We start from the raw sequence: 12,802 nt of genomic DNA, 5'->3' as shown, positions 1-12,802 counted from the left end.
AGAGGAGACTGAGGGGTGACCTCATTAATGTTTACAAATATATAAAGCGTGAGTGTCACGAGGATGGAGCCAGGCTCTTCTTGGTGTCAACCAATGATAGTACAAGGGGTAATGGGTACAAACTGGAACACAAGAGGTTCCACTTAAATTTGAGAAGAAACTTCTTCTCAGTGAGGGTGACAGACACTGGAACAGGCTGCCCAGGGAGGTTGTGGAGTCTCCTTCTCTGGAGACATTCAAAACCCACCTGGACACCTTCCTGTGTAACCTCATCTGGGTGTTCCTGCTCCAGCAGGGGTATTGGACTAGATGAGCTTTCAAGGTCCCTTCCATCCCCAACATTCTGTGATTCTTTGATTCTGTGATTCTGTGATTCTGTGATTCTGTGAAACCTGCATGGTGGAAAGGCTGCGAGGTGTGTCAGTGATGCTCTTGTTCAGCTGACAACATCCCTGTGGAGTCAATCCAGGGGCTGATGCTCCTTGAAGCCTTCACTGGTGGTCTGGACGATGGGATGGGGGTGGCCTCAGGCAGCTTGATGGCAATACCAAACTGGGCAGTAGTGGGTATACTGGAGGGCAGGAGTGGTTTTTGGAAGGATCTGGAGAAAATGGGTGATGGAAGCCTGCTGACATTGGATGTGGAAAAAGGTGAGTCCTGCAGCTGGGAATGAAGGAATGAAGGAAGGGAAGAAGGGAGTGGGGAAGGAAGGAAGGAAGGAAGGAAGGAAGGAAGGAAGGAAGGAAGGAAGGAAGGAAGGAAGGAAGGAAGGAAGGAAGGAAGGAAGGAAGGAAGGAAGGAAGGAAAGGAAGCGAAGGAAGGAAAGGAAGGAAGGAAGAAAAGGAAGGAAGGAAGGAAGGAAAGGAAGGAAGGAAAGAAAGGAAGTAAGGAAGGAAGGGAAGGAAGGAAGGAAGGAAAGGAAGGAAGAAAGGAAGGAAGGAAGGAAGAAAGGAAGGAAAAGCAAGTGTCAAGCTGGGCAAGGAGGCAGCTGTACTATGACTATTCAGTTGTAGGATATCCACAAATCAGAGGCTGGACAGGAGTCAGTGGTGTGTCTCTGTGGTGGCAAAGCCCAATGACACTGTGGGCAGTGGTGGCTGGAGCTCAGGGCTCCAGAGGCTTCCTCTGTGGACACCAGGGAGAACACGTCTGGGCTCCCCAGGACGAACCAGACACAGCAAAAGCTTGTTTCACATGTTGGCTGAGATTGCAGGGGACCTCCTGCAATCCTGTTGCAGTCTCTCCATGTTGTGGGCTGGCTTCACCAACCTCCTTCTACACATCGTCTCCCAGGAGCTGCCCGCATCCCCCTCTCTTCAGAAACTCTGAGTGAGACATGGAGGGTCAGTGCTGCCCATGGACACCCTCATCCCCGAACTGAGTCAGGGACAAGGCACCCTCATCACCCCCTGGCAGCTCAGGTCCAACCATGGTCTTAGGCAAATTTTCCTCATGGTGTCAGGGGTCTCCCCTTTCCCTCATGTTCCCAAGCCTTCTCACCGCTCCCCCCTCTCTCCCTCTGTCAAAAGGCTCCTTGCTGCACCCTCATTTTCTCCCATGACCTCAGGGCCCCCTTATTCACCCTTCATGGTCTCACAGCTCTTCATTGCATCCTTTTCCCCACCATGATTTCAGGGTTCCCTCATTCACCCTCCATGGTCTCAGGGCTCCCAAGCAGTTCCAGATATCCCAGGGCTTCCTAGCAGTTTCTCATGCTGATGGCAACACTTCCTGTACCCTGATTTCTCTAGGCCCTTCTGAACACGAGTCCTGCCCTCAAGTATACTTATTACTGCCCAGTTTGGTATTGGCCTAAAGCTGACCGAGGCCACCCCCATCCCATCATCCAGAGCACCAGCTGAAGACCTCAAGGAGCATCAGATCCTGGATTGACCCCACAGGGATGTTGTTAGCTGGACAAAAGCATCACTGACACCCCTTGTAGCACTTCTACCATTCAGGTTTCCACCCATCTTCTTCTCTTCTTCTCCTGGTCACATCTCACCACTCTGCCAGTGAGGAGACCATGGGAAACCAGGCCCCAGACCTCAAAGGTTCATTATAAATGTCCCCTATTCCTCTTTCCTTGTACAGAGTGCAGTGTCCTCACAGCAGCAAGAAGGAAGATCAGACAGGCACCACTTGCCCTTGGTAAATCCTGCCTGGCTTTCCCTGTTCAACAGCATGTTCCCCTTAGGCCTGGACCATCACATGCCCAGGAGGACATGGTCCAACTTTTTACTGGAATCAAAGCTCATTTTCAACTGGGAGAAGAAAGCTCGGCTCTGGGACAGGCTGTGGCTGAAGGCAGCTGATGGAAGGAAGAGAAAGGACAGGACAGGAGCCAGTGGCAGAGGAGAGGGGCAGCCAGGCAAACCAAAGGACTCCCCAAGGAAGCCTCACAAGGTGCAAGAAGCACCTCCCAAACCAGTCTCAGTGGAAGGCAGCAAAGGCGAGCAGGGCTCAGTACCAGTGTCCCCATCCTGGGTCATAGGAGCCGGGGCTGTAGGGTGGGGGCTGGGGATGGAGGTGTGGGCATGAGTCTGGAACACAGAAGTACAGTTTCCATAATAAGTCTTGTTTTAAAAATGCAAACACCTTGTTTCCCAACCTATATCCCCTGAGCTTTGCAATGCGGTTGAGGTAACGGTGCACAGGGGTGTAGCTGTGCAGGAGGGACAGAGTGTCTTTGTTGTGCACCCCCAGCTCCTGTCCCTCAGTCCTAGTGATGGAGAGAGGGTCTCAGAGTTCACCCCTTGGCCAGGAGAAGAAGGCGGGTCTTGGATGGGCTGCTCAGATCTGGGGACTTCTCACAGATCCATGGGAAATTTCCAGAGCAGTGGTAGGTGTGTCTCTTCCCAGAGTATGTTATTGAACAGTAGGAGTACCGAGATTTCCTACAAGGGGAAGAGCATATGAGAGGTGCCACCACCATGGCCCCAGCTCACTGCCAGCCCAGTGTTGGCCCCTAGGCAGTTGCAGCCTCAGAGCCCCTTAATCTGGGCAGGAAGGCCACAGCACTGTCCATGCCCAAGAATCCGTCCCATGGCTGGGACAGACAGTCAGGCAGTGCCCAGCACCTCTGCCTGTGACGGATGAAGGTGGGAGCAGTGTAGGTAGCCGGGATGGAACAACTTACTTTGCATATGAATTCTCATAGGGTCCCTCAAGTTCACAAGTGCAATTTTGATACTTACTCTCCAATCCAGTACTTGGCACCACTCGCCTGCACAAAATGCTGTGGGGAGAGAAGATGTCAGCCACGTGCCCCCCTGCCCAGCACACAGCTGCTGCCCAGGAGCCCCGGGGCTGTCTGTGTTCCCAACTGCAGCCTGCCGGGATGGGAACCTGGGGCTCACAGTGTCACCCCAGCACTTCAGCAGATGTTCTGCTGCTGAACCCACAGGGGTCTGCCCAGCCCCGCCATCACCCCCACCCTCTGGGAATGCTGCAGCCCCCCTGCTCGGTACCGGCACCGTCCATGGTGACCAGTTGTCTGGGACCAGCAGCTGAGCCAAGTTGCTTCTGCAGTACATCTGGCTGTCCAACCACGTCTTCATCTCCATTGAGACGAAGAGACACTTGCTCCTGTAGAGCACCCAGCCCAAGGGGCAGCAATCTGGGGGAAAGGACAGGGCTTAGGCCCACTTAGAGATGCTCAAGGGGCCATGCTCAGCCCCCACATCTCCCCAGCAGCATCACTGCCCCTCCCCACCACAGCCCTACCTGTATTCACGCAGGCACGCAGGCTGCTCACGGTGTTTTCGCTGTCGTTGAGCTTCACCTGCACCTCCTGCATCTCCTTCTGCAGCACATCCATCTCCTGCCTGGTGTACTGCAGCTCAGCGTTCAGGCTCTCCAGCTCCAGCTGGCTGCTGTTGCCCTCCTGCCACGCTTGCTGCAGCTCCGCTCTGGCCCACGCCAGCTCCAGCCGCGTCTGCTCCAGGCTCTGCTCCCGCGCACTCACCTCCTGAGAGAGGCGGTCCTGCTCGGCCGTGTGCTCCCGGGAGGTGTCCTGCAGCCTGCGGGTCACCTGCCAGTCTGGGGACAGGCTGGGTGAGCTGGGGCACAGGGACAGGACAGCCCAGGCAGGGGGACACGGGACTGACCCTGCTCAGGGCATGGCCCTTGCAAGGGAGAGTGAGATAAGAATGTCTGTTTTTGGGCAGGGACTGTTCCGGCAGTGCCAGTGGGAAGGGAATGGAAACCCCAAGGCTGGCAAGGCAATGGAAGGCAATGGGAGGTAACGGGAGGCAGTGGGAGGTAGTGGGAGGCAGTGGGAGGCAATGGTTAAGGAGGTGGTGGGCAACAGGAAGACAGTGGAAGGCAGTGCAAGGCATTGGGAGGCAATGGGAGGCCATAGGAAACAGTGGATAGACAGTGAGAAAAGAGTGGGAGGCAAGGAGAAGGCAGTGGGAAGGTGATGGTAGGCAGTGGGAGGTACTGGAAGGCACTGGGAAGGCAGTGGGATGGCAATGGGAGGCAGATGCCGGCAGATGGAGGCAGCGGGAGGCAGTGGAAAGATGATGGAAGGCACTGGGAGGCAATAGAAGCAATGGGGAAACAGTGGGAAGACAGTGGGGGGCACTGAGAGGCAATGGAAGGCAGTGATGGGCAGTGCAGGCAGTGCAAGCAGATGGAGGCAGATGGAGGCAGCTCAGGGAAAGGAAGCCCCATGGTGGCAAGGGGAGGGAAGGCATGTGGGAGGTAACAGGAAGGCAATGGGAAGGAAGGGGAAGGCAGTGGAACATGATGGGGAAGCAGTGGACAGGCAGTGAGAGGTAATGGAAGGCACTGTGAGACAATGGAAGGCAGTGGGATGGCATTGGGAGGCACTGGGAGGCAGGGTAAGGCAGTGGGAAGGCATTGTGAGGCACTGGGAGGCAGTGGGATGCAGTGGGATGGCATTGGGAGGCACTGGAATGCAGTGGGATGGCATTGGGAGGCACTGAGAGGCAGGGGAAGGCAGTGGTGGGCAGTGCAGGCAATGCAAGCAGATATAGGCAAATGAAGGCAGCTCAGGGCAGCCAAGCAAGAACCACCAGCCCCCGGCACCCCCTGGCCTCAACACCCCCCGGCAACCCGGCCCTCACCCAACCCCAAACTGCTTCCAGTGCCCCCCCTCCCTGGCTGCACCGCGGCCCTTGCCCACACTCACAGCAAGTCCCCAGGGCAATGGTGGCCACCAGCAGCAGCAGCAGGCTGGCTGCCAGCAGCCCTGCAGGGACACGCCAACGCCGGGGCCAGTTCCCTGCAAGAGATGAGAGTCCCTGGGTGTCACCTCATGGTCCCACAGCCACCCACCACCATCTCTCCCTGGCAGGGCAGCCCTGGGCCCGTCGCTGTGTCCTGGCTCTCACCTGGGCTGGGTGCTGGGGCCACTGTCCCCAGAGGCATGTTCTCATAGGGGCTGTCGTCCTCATCAGGGGCTGTGGGGCAGGCGGGGGTGGTGGGAGGCAGGGCCACTGCAAACTTCAAGTCAGCATAGACCACGCTCTCGGCCATACCCTGGGCTTCTCTGATGAGTCTGATGACCCCTGCTCCGTCACTGTCGCCTCCTCTCTTGGGGCTGCAAAGGAGAAGTGTGGCTGGTTTTTGCAGAAGCAGAAGTTCGATGTGAGATGAGGAGAAAGAAAGCTCACTGGTGTCTCACCATTGGCCCTAGTGTCAAAAACCTGTCCCCTTCCACGCCCCGAAACTGCTCATGGTCCCCTGAGATGACAGTGGGGTGGTGCAGCTCAGGGCTGAGGTGCTGGGCAGAGCTGAAGGTCTCATCCTACTGGGAGTCTACCCAAATCCATGGTGCAAGGGAGAGTGGGGGTGGTTTCCTCATGGGAACATGTGGCTCTGGGGCTGGCCCCATCCATGGCCTTCTGTGTGCTCTGGTCTGGGATTTGAGAATTGCTGCTGTGCAGAAATGTTTGCCCTGATGCCTAAAACAAGTTCCCACATTATAGAGTGAGCTCATGTTCTTCTCCCATCCCCCTGGGCACATCTCCCCATTTTGCTAGCAAGGAGACCACGGGAAACCGTGTCCCAGACCTCAAAGGTTCATGATAAATGGCACCCATTGCTCTTCCCTTGTCCGCAGCCCAGTTCTCCCACAACAGCAGACTGGTGGGTTAGACAGGCATCACGTGCCCTTGGTAAATCCTGCCTGGCTTTCCCCATCCACCAGCGTGTCCTCCCGAGGCCTGGACCATCACATGTCCAGGAGGATGTGCTCCATCTACTTTCTGGCGTTTGCGTGGAAGTTGCTCAACCTGTAGTTTTCCAAGCCTCCTTCCTGTGCCATTTGGAGCTCGCTGTGATTTTTGCTTTTCTCCAGTGAGGAAGGACTTATGCTCTTGCAGAGATGATGAAGAGTGCTCTTGCAATACTGTGCTCCACCAGCACTCCTGCACATCTCCAGTCCTGTCCCAGGAAATGGTTGTGTCCAGCTATGCCCAGCTGGTCCCACCTCAGTGTCCCCCTCCAAAACATGCCTTTCACTCAATGTGGTTCAGTAAAAACCTCTGAAATTCAGGGAGGCTTGAAGTTTAGGACCAAGGAGAAGATGCTGCAAGTGATGGTGTTGTGGTCTGGAGAAGGGAAGGTGAAGCAGACGTCTTTGCCGTATGAAGCTCTCTGAGGGGGTGTGGAGTGATGCTGAAGCCAGGGTCTTCTCAAGAGGGCACCACGGAAAGAACGAGAGGCAGCAGCACAAGCTGCATCATGGGGAAACTCCCATCCCCAGGGCCCAGGAGGGGAAATCTGCATCTGTGAGAACCTCCAGCCCTCCACAAGCCTGTCCCCAGGTCAGTGTGCTCCTGTGTCCAGGCTGGCCCTGGTCTTCCTGAGCTCTACCCTGTCCCAGGCATTTGGGTCCATCATAGAGTGGTTTGGGTTGGAAAGGAACTTCAAAGCTCATCTAGTCCAACCCCATTGCCATGAGCAGGAACATCTTCACCCAGATCGGGTTGGTCAGAGCCCCGTCCAGCCTGGTCTTGAATGTTTCCAGGGATGGGGCATCTACCACCTCTCTGGGGAAACTGGCAGTATTTTACCACTCCCACCCTTTCTCTGCCACTGCCCTGACCTCAGGCTGCACTGCCCTGGCCCTGCCACATGTCTGGGGGGACTGTGAGCACTTTCGGGGTGTGGGAGGGGACAGGCTGGTTATGCTGGGACCAATGAGAAGGTGCTGGTCTCTGCAGCCATGCCTCACTGACCCCATCTGCTACAGCTCAGAGCCAACTTCTGTTTCTGCAGACACCGGTCACTCTTCTCCTTTGCACCCCCGAGAGACGACGCAAACACCGGGGAGCAAGGGCATCCCAGCAAGGCATCCCAAGAGCAGGGTGGGAGACAGGGCTTGCCCAGTGTTTGCCCACATGGCCCAGAGCGTGGTTTATGCTGACCTGAGGTTTGCCAAGGTGGTGGGGGGCCGGAGCGTGGCCAACCAGGCGCTGGAGGCAGGTAAGAACCCATGGGACACCCCACGCTGTCCCTGCCATGCTCAGCCCTGTGGACTCAGCTGTTCTCCCCTGCCTTTCTCCAACAGCCCTTGGCATGGATGACACGGAGAGCCCCTACGAGAATATGCAGTCTGTGCCAGTGGGGCAGGATGGGGGTGGGGCCCAGCCCAGCCCAGGTGAGGGACCAGCTGGAGCCCAGGGGAGCTGGGGAGGTCCCGGTGCAGGTACTGAGTGGTGTTTTGGGGTGCTCCCACTCCCATCCTTGAAGAGGAAGTGCCCACACCATGCCGCCTGTGCCACCATGTTGACACTCTGCTGCCAGTGGGCAGGAGGTGGGGGGGCTGCCAGGGGTTCCCCGTCTCACCAGGTGATGCCTGTGGCTGGTTGTGTCTTGCAGAGGGCTGGTCCCGCTGGTGGTGTGTCCGTGTGGGGCTGCTGACAACCTTCCTGGTGCTGCTGGTGGCCACTGTGGCCCTGGGGGCTTGCTGTGAGTTGTGGTCCGTGGGAAGTTCTGGGGCTGGCGGTGGCTGGGCAGCACAGGCAAAGGGAGACAGCTGGGTTGGGGTGGGTGCCATGGCTGAACGAGGAGGGTGAACAGAAGCATGGTGTCTCACACTGCTCATGGCCTGATCCCTCTGCCCTGTCTATCACAAGCTGCCCTGTATCCCTTGCATGTCATGGGTGCCTCCCTTGTCTCCCATCACCCATCTTCCCCACCTCCTTCCCTTCCCTTCCCTTCCCTTCCCTTCCCTTCCCTTCCCTTCCCTTCCCTTCCCTTCCCTTCCCTTCCCTTCCCTTCCCTTCCCTTCCCTTCCCTTCCCTTCCCTTCCCTTCCCTTCCCTTCCCTTCCCTTCCCTTCCCTTCCCTTCCCTTCCCTTCCCTTCCCTTCCCTTCCCTTCCCTTCCCTTCCCTTCCCTTCCCTTCCCTTCCCTTCCCTTCCCTTCCCATTCCCCAGCCTTTTATTGCTGCATTATCCCTGTCCCTGCTCTGTTGTGTCAGCTGCTGCATCCTGTCCTGCCTTACCCTGCTCTCCCCTGCCCATACATTTTCCTGCCGTGTCTTTCCCGTCCTCTCCCATCCAGCATGGACACCTCCCTGCCCTTCCCTGCACATCGTACCCCCTGAGCAGGGTCAGTCCCATGTCCCTCTGCCTGGGCTGTCCCGTCCCTGTGCCCCAGCTCACCCAGCCTGTCCCCAGACTGGCAGGTGACCCGCAGGCTGCAGGACACCTCCCGGGAGCACACGGCCGAGCAGGGCCGCCTCTCTCAGGAGGTGAGTGCGCGGGAGCAGAGCCTGGAGCAGACGCGGCTGGAGCTGGCGTGGGCCAAAGCGGAGCTGCAGCAAGCGTGGCGGGAGGGCAACAGAAGCCAGCTGGAGCTGGAGAGCCTGAACGCTGAGCTGTGGAGCATCAAGGGTGCCATGGGGAAGATGGAGAAGGAGATAAAAGAGGTGCAGGGGAAGCTCAACAACAGTGAGAGCACAGTGGCCATCCTACGCTCCTGCACGGCTATAGGTAAGGTGTTGGTGGAGCAGGGATGGGGTGACCCAGGGGACTGGCACCCTCATAAGGTGCAGTTCTGAGGCATGACCACCGGATTTTTTGGCCATGTGATGGGGACAGTGTGGTCCTAAGGCTGAAGCTATGCCTGAAACAGAGCCTGTGCTGTCTACTGGGAAGATGGAGGGCTGTTTGCAGTCCCCTGCTGCCATTTGTGTTTGGTCAAACTGTATCCCTGTCCCCAGATTGCTGCCCTGCAGGCTGGCTGCTGTACAGGGGCAAGTGTCTCTTTGTTTCATCGGAAAAGAAGACATGGGAAGATAGCAAAGATGAGTGTGAGAAGAAATATTCCCAACTCCTGGTCACCAAATCCTGGAGTCGCTGGACTGTGCCGGTAGGACACCGGGGTAGCTGAGGGCAGGAGCTGGTGCATCCAGCTCTGGGCTCCCCAGGTGGGCCAGCATTTGTCTGGGGCCCCTACCCTGCCAAACACTGGAGGGCAAAAGGCTGATCTCTGAAGCTCATGGCTGGTGCTGGACATGGGGCAGAGAGTCTCTGGCACCCCTGGATGCTGTATACGCTAGAGCTGCTCAGGTGTCCTGCCTCAAAGAGCTCCAGCCCCAAGGGCTCCTTGGGAAGATGACCATCCCCTGCAAACACCTCATCTTGTTCGGTACCATGGAAAAGTAACTAAAATTATCTTTTTCTCCTTCCACAGGCCTTCTTGAAGAATGCAGACATCCCATACTGGATTGGGCTGCAGAAGAGCAGCTACCCCTGGTATGACTATGGCTGGCTGGAGGAAGGGGACCCAGATGGCGAGGGGTTCTCAGATGCCTGGTTTTGGGTGGACGGCTCTCGTTATGAAAGGTACTGGGCAGCACAGCCTCTTGTGAAAGCCGTCAATCCTCCAGCATGACTTTAGAAAGCATTTTAAATCCCATCGGTGCCCAGTCTCAGGCACAAGCACTGGGCAACAAAGAATATTGGGGCAGCTGAGGCTGAGGAGAGGTGTGTGCAGTGGTGTGGTGAGATGCTTAGAGGTCATACAAATGGAAAGCCAGTGCTTGGAGGAGGGGGCATGTGCAAGTCTTGTGCAGACAGGAAGTGGTGAGAAGGGGCAAAAGAAACTGCAAGTTTTATTTGAGGTCTAGACAAAGCGTTCAAGCATCACCTCTGTCACGCACGTGCTTCTCTGGTTCCTCCTCGAGGGGAAATCAAGCCTTCCCACTTGCAGAGGGTCCTGGGCTCCTCCCTGACATTTGCACCCCATCCCCAGCTTGCCACTGCTTCCTCTTGCAGCGTCTGAGAGCAGTGGGGAGGAACAGACCCATCTGGCTGGGTGCTGGGTACCCAGCCCTTGTCCACTGCCTGCCCCTCCATCCTCAGCCCCACCACAGGGGGCTGCACCCCATCAGTGCCCCACAGCCCAGGGCAGATCTTCCGGCCACCCACATGCCATCAGGGAGGACCAGGCTCTCCCCCCTGCCCAGCACTGCAGGGACCAAATATCCCCCAGCAGCAAGGCTGAGAGTCAGGCAGCGGGGAGGCTAAGGGGAGTTGCAAGTGATGCAAACTTTTTGCAGAGGAATTTATCTTCTTTTTTTATGAGAAAAGACTGAGAGAGCTGGGTCTGTTCAGCCTGCAGAAGAGAAGGCTGAGATGGGATCTTATAAATGCTGACAAACTTCTCAAGGCTGGGTGTCAAGAGGATGGGACCAGACTCTTTTCAGTGGTGCCCATTGATAGGATGAGGGCACAGATTGAAGAATAGGAGGTTCCCTCTGAATATGAGGAGAGAATCCTTTACTTTGGGGGTGACAGAGCCCTGGAACAGGCTGCCCAGAGAGGCTGTGGAGTCTCCTTCTCGGGAGACATTCAAACCCACCTGGACACATTCCTGTGTGATCTGCTCTGGTGAACCTGCTTTAGCAGGTGGGTTGGACTGGATGACCTCTAGAGGTCCCTTCCAACCCCAACCATGCTGTGATTCTGTGACTCCGTCATTCTCAGCCTGCCCAAGGAAGGAATGAGGCTCCAGCTTGTGAAATCAGTAGGGGAGAACTGCAGTATCACCCCTTTGCAGCATTCAACCCCTCCCATGCGAGCGTGCAAGAGACAGCCATCAGCAGCCCTGGCTGCCTCAGCAGGGGTGGTGGGCAGGGGAGTGGCAGCCCCCCAGTGTGTTTGCTGTTTCTCCATCCAGGCTGTGGCAGTCCAAGTCAAATGGGTCCTGTGCTATAATAAGCCGTGGGAACATCAAACCTGCCCAGTGTGCTGGTCCCAATGACCTGCACTTCTGGATCTGCGAGAAGGCGGCGGGGCCAAGCTCCCCATTCATGGGATGACAACTGCTGTCCCCAGCATTGCCATGGTGAGTGTGCCCATGCCAGGCTCTGCTGAGCTCTGGGACACATGAAGGGAAGTGGGGAGCCTGGGCCTCTGCGTGGGGCATGTTGATCCCCTCCCTTGGAAATGGAGAGGGATGCAGGCCCCTCTCTGTGCTGGATGGAGATTGCCTCCATCCCTTTGCTGCCATGGGAGCCCCCGGTCTGTGGCAGCTCAAGAGACCCCCCTGAAGCTGTGGTGCAGCAAAGGGGCAAGAAGGGGGAAACTCCTTTGCAAACTGCCTCTCCAGGCCCACTGTGTGTGATGGGCAGCATCTCACCCTCTGTCTTCCCTTGCAGCACCTGCACCCTGCATCACCTCTGCTTCAGCCCGGCTACATCTCTTCCCAGGATGTCCCATCCCTGCGAACAACCCACCTCCCTCTCACAGATGGGCTGCCCAGGTCCTTCCCCGCAATGCCCAGTGATGCTTGGGTTTCATGCAGGCTGGGGGAGGCAGTGGTGGTGTCTGTTTCCCCCCACCTGATGTGCTTCAGCAGAGCAGTACAGGCCCCACAGCCCAGCCCCACACCTGCAGTGGGTACTCTGAATCTTCCTGAGCACGGGGGCTAGAGCGCAATGGGGAGCCCAGACCCAGCCACAGAGCAGAGCCGGCCCCGATGCTCAGTGCTGCAGCCATGTGACATCCCCAGCACGGAGACAGCTGTGGTGCTGGCTGGCACGGATGCAGAAACAGGGGACGGCACAGCCCCACACCCAGTCAGCCACGGCAGGGACTTTTTGCTTGGCCCCATCCCAGGAGCAGCTTGGCCACAGCTTTCAGGCAACCCAGCAAGTGTGCCCAAGGAGGGAAGCTGCACCTGAACCAACCAGCACCCGTGCTGGCTGCTGGGCTTATTTTTTGCTAATTAGGAATCAGGGCATTGACCTTTAGCATTGTGCGATGTGATGGTGCCTCTCAAAAGCAAAAGCAACTCTATCACTTGCAGCAGACTGACGCTTTGTGAGATAAGTCATCAGGACTTTAAATATAGTTACTAAACACATGCACATGCAAAGATTAAGCAAAATAGCCCTGATGTCACATTGCAGCCAGGCAAGAGCAGAGGAAGTCATGATCAACCAGGCGAAGATATTCTTATTTTATGATGGGGTTGTGTGGGCCATGTTTAGATGATATATAGTTGGTTAATTGCTATGGGAATTAGCTTGCTTGAAGAGAAAAAGGGTGCTAGAGGAAGGCTTTTTGGAGGTGGCATGTGTCTCTTCTCTGTCTTGTCTGCTGGCTGAACCCACTTCGTAGCAATAAAGAGACACAGCTTGTCTGCTTTTTGCTTTCTTGTGCACCGCCACAAACACGGACTGAAGGGCATGAACCCAAAGAACCTCAATAATAAACTGGAATTTGACTGAAGCCATTTCAACTCAGATGGCCTCTTTTAGGGCACTGAGATCTTAGGCTGAGCCAGGCTGGCTTGTGGCTCCCATAGGGCTCCCCA

At 56.7% G+C, this 12,802-nt stretch overlaps 2 protein-coding genes across 3 annotated transcripts; one reads left to right on the top strand and one right to left on the bottom strand.

The window, feature by feature from the left end:
- Nucleotides 1-2,557: 2,557 nt before the first annotated feature.
- On the bottom strand, nucleotides 2,558-5,632 carry LOC102093998 (B-cell differentiation antigen CD72). The gene is made up of 6 exons (XM_005508063.3): nucleotides 5,361-5,632; nucleotides 5,159-5,251; nucleotides 3,727-4,041; nucleotides 3,471-3,619; nucleotides 3,198-3,238; nucleotides 2,558-2,897 (listed from the first exon to the last, which is right to left on the bottom strand). The coding sequence occupies exons 1-6, from the start codon at nucleotides 5,503-5,505 to the stop codon at nucleotides 2,750-2,752; spliced, it is 891 nt and encodes a 296-aa protein (XP_005508120.2). The 5' UTR covers nucleotides 5,506-5,632; the 3' UTR covers nucleotides 2,558-2,749.
- A 1,580-nt stretch (nucleotides 5,633-7,212) lies between these two features.
- On the top strand, nucleotides 7,213-12,717 carry LOC102093809 (B-cell differentiation antigen CD72). Of its 2 annotated transcripts, none has more exons than XM_005508062.3 (8): nucleotides 7,213-7,458; nucleotides 7,544-7,633; nucleotides 7,855-7,944; nucleotides 8,656-8,970; nucleotides 9,201-9,349; nucleotides 9,674-9,825; nucleotides 11,162-11,329; nucleotides 11,643-12,717. In XM_005508062.3, the coding sequence occupies exons 1-7, from the start codon at nucleotides 7,374-7,376 to the stop codon at nucleotides 11,301-11,303; spliced, it is 1,023 nt and encodes a 340-aa protein (XP_005508119.3). In that variant the 5' UTR covers nucleotides 7,213-7,373; the 3' UTR covers nucleotides 11,304-11,329; nucleotides 11,643-12,717. The 2 variants fall into 2 exon arrangements, with proteins under 2 accessions (XP_005508119.3, XP_064903224.1); XM_065047152.1 differs by having other exon boundaries at nucleotides 7,544-7,681.
- The last annotated feature ends 85 nt before the right edge of the window (nucleotides 12,718-12,802 follow it).

Source organism: Columba livia, chromosome Z (assembly GCF_036013475.1).
Source record: "Columba livia isolate bColLiv1 breed racing homer chromosome Z, bColLiv1.pat.W.v2, whole genome shotgun sequence".
NCBI classification, from domain to species: domain Eukaryota; kingdom Metazoa; phylum Chordata; class Aves; order Columbiformes; family Columbidae; genus Columba; species Columba livia.
This window is presented reverse-complemented; position numbering and strand designations above follow the sequence as displayed.

Bases quoted from the DNA above. Each gene is read 5' to 3' on its own strand.
- LOC102093998 (XM_005508063.3), bottom strand. From the start codon at position 5,505: ATGGCCGAGAGCGTGGTCTATGCTGACTTGAAGTTTGCAGTGGCCCTG. The intron at 4,042-5,158 runs GTGAGTGTGGGC...GCCTGTCCCCAG, and splicing joins CATTGCCCTGGGGACTTGCT to ACTGGCAGGTGACCCGCAGG. The intron at 3,239-3,470 runs GTACCGAGCAGG...CTCTCCCCACAG, and splicing joins GGTCACCATGGACGGTGCCG to CATTTTGTGCAGGCGAGTGG.
- LOC102093809 (XM_065047152.1), top strand. From the start codon at position 7,374: ATGGCCCAGAGCGTGGTTTATGCTGACCTGAGGTTTGCCAAGGTGGTG. The intron at 7,682-7,854 runs GTACTGAGTGGT...TGTGTCTTGCAG, and splicing joins CTGGGGAGGTCCCGGTGCAG to AGGGCTGGTCCCGCTGGTGG. The intron at 7,945-8,655 runs GTGAGTTGTGGT...GCCTGTCCCCAG, and splicing joins TGTGGCCCTGGGGGCTTGCT to ACTGGCAGGTGACCCGCAGG.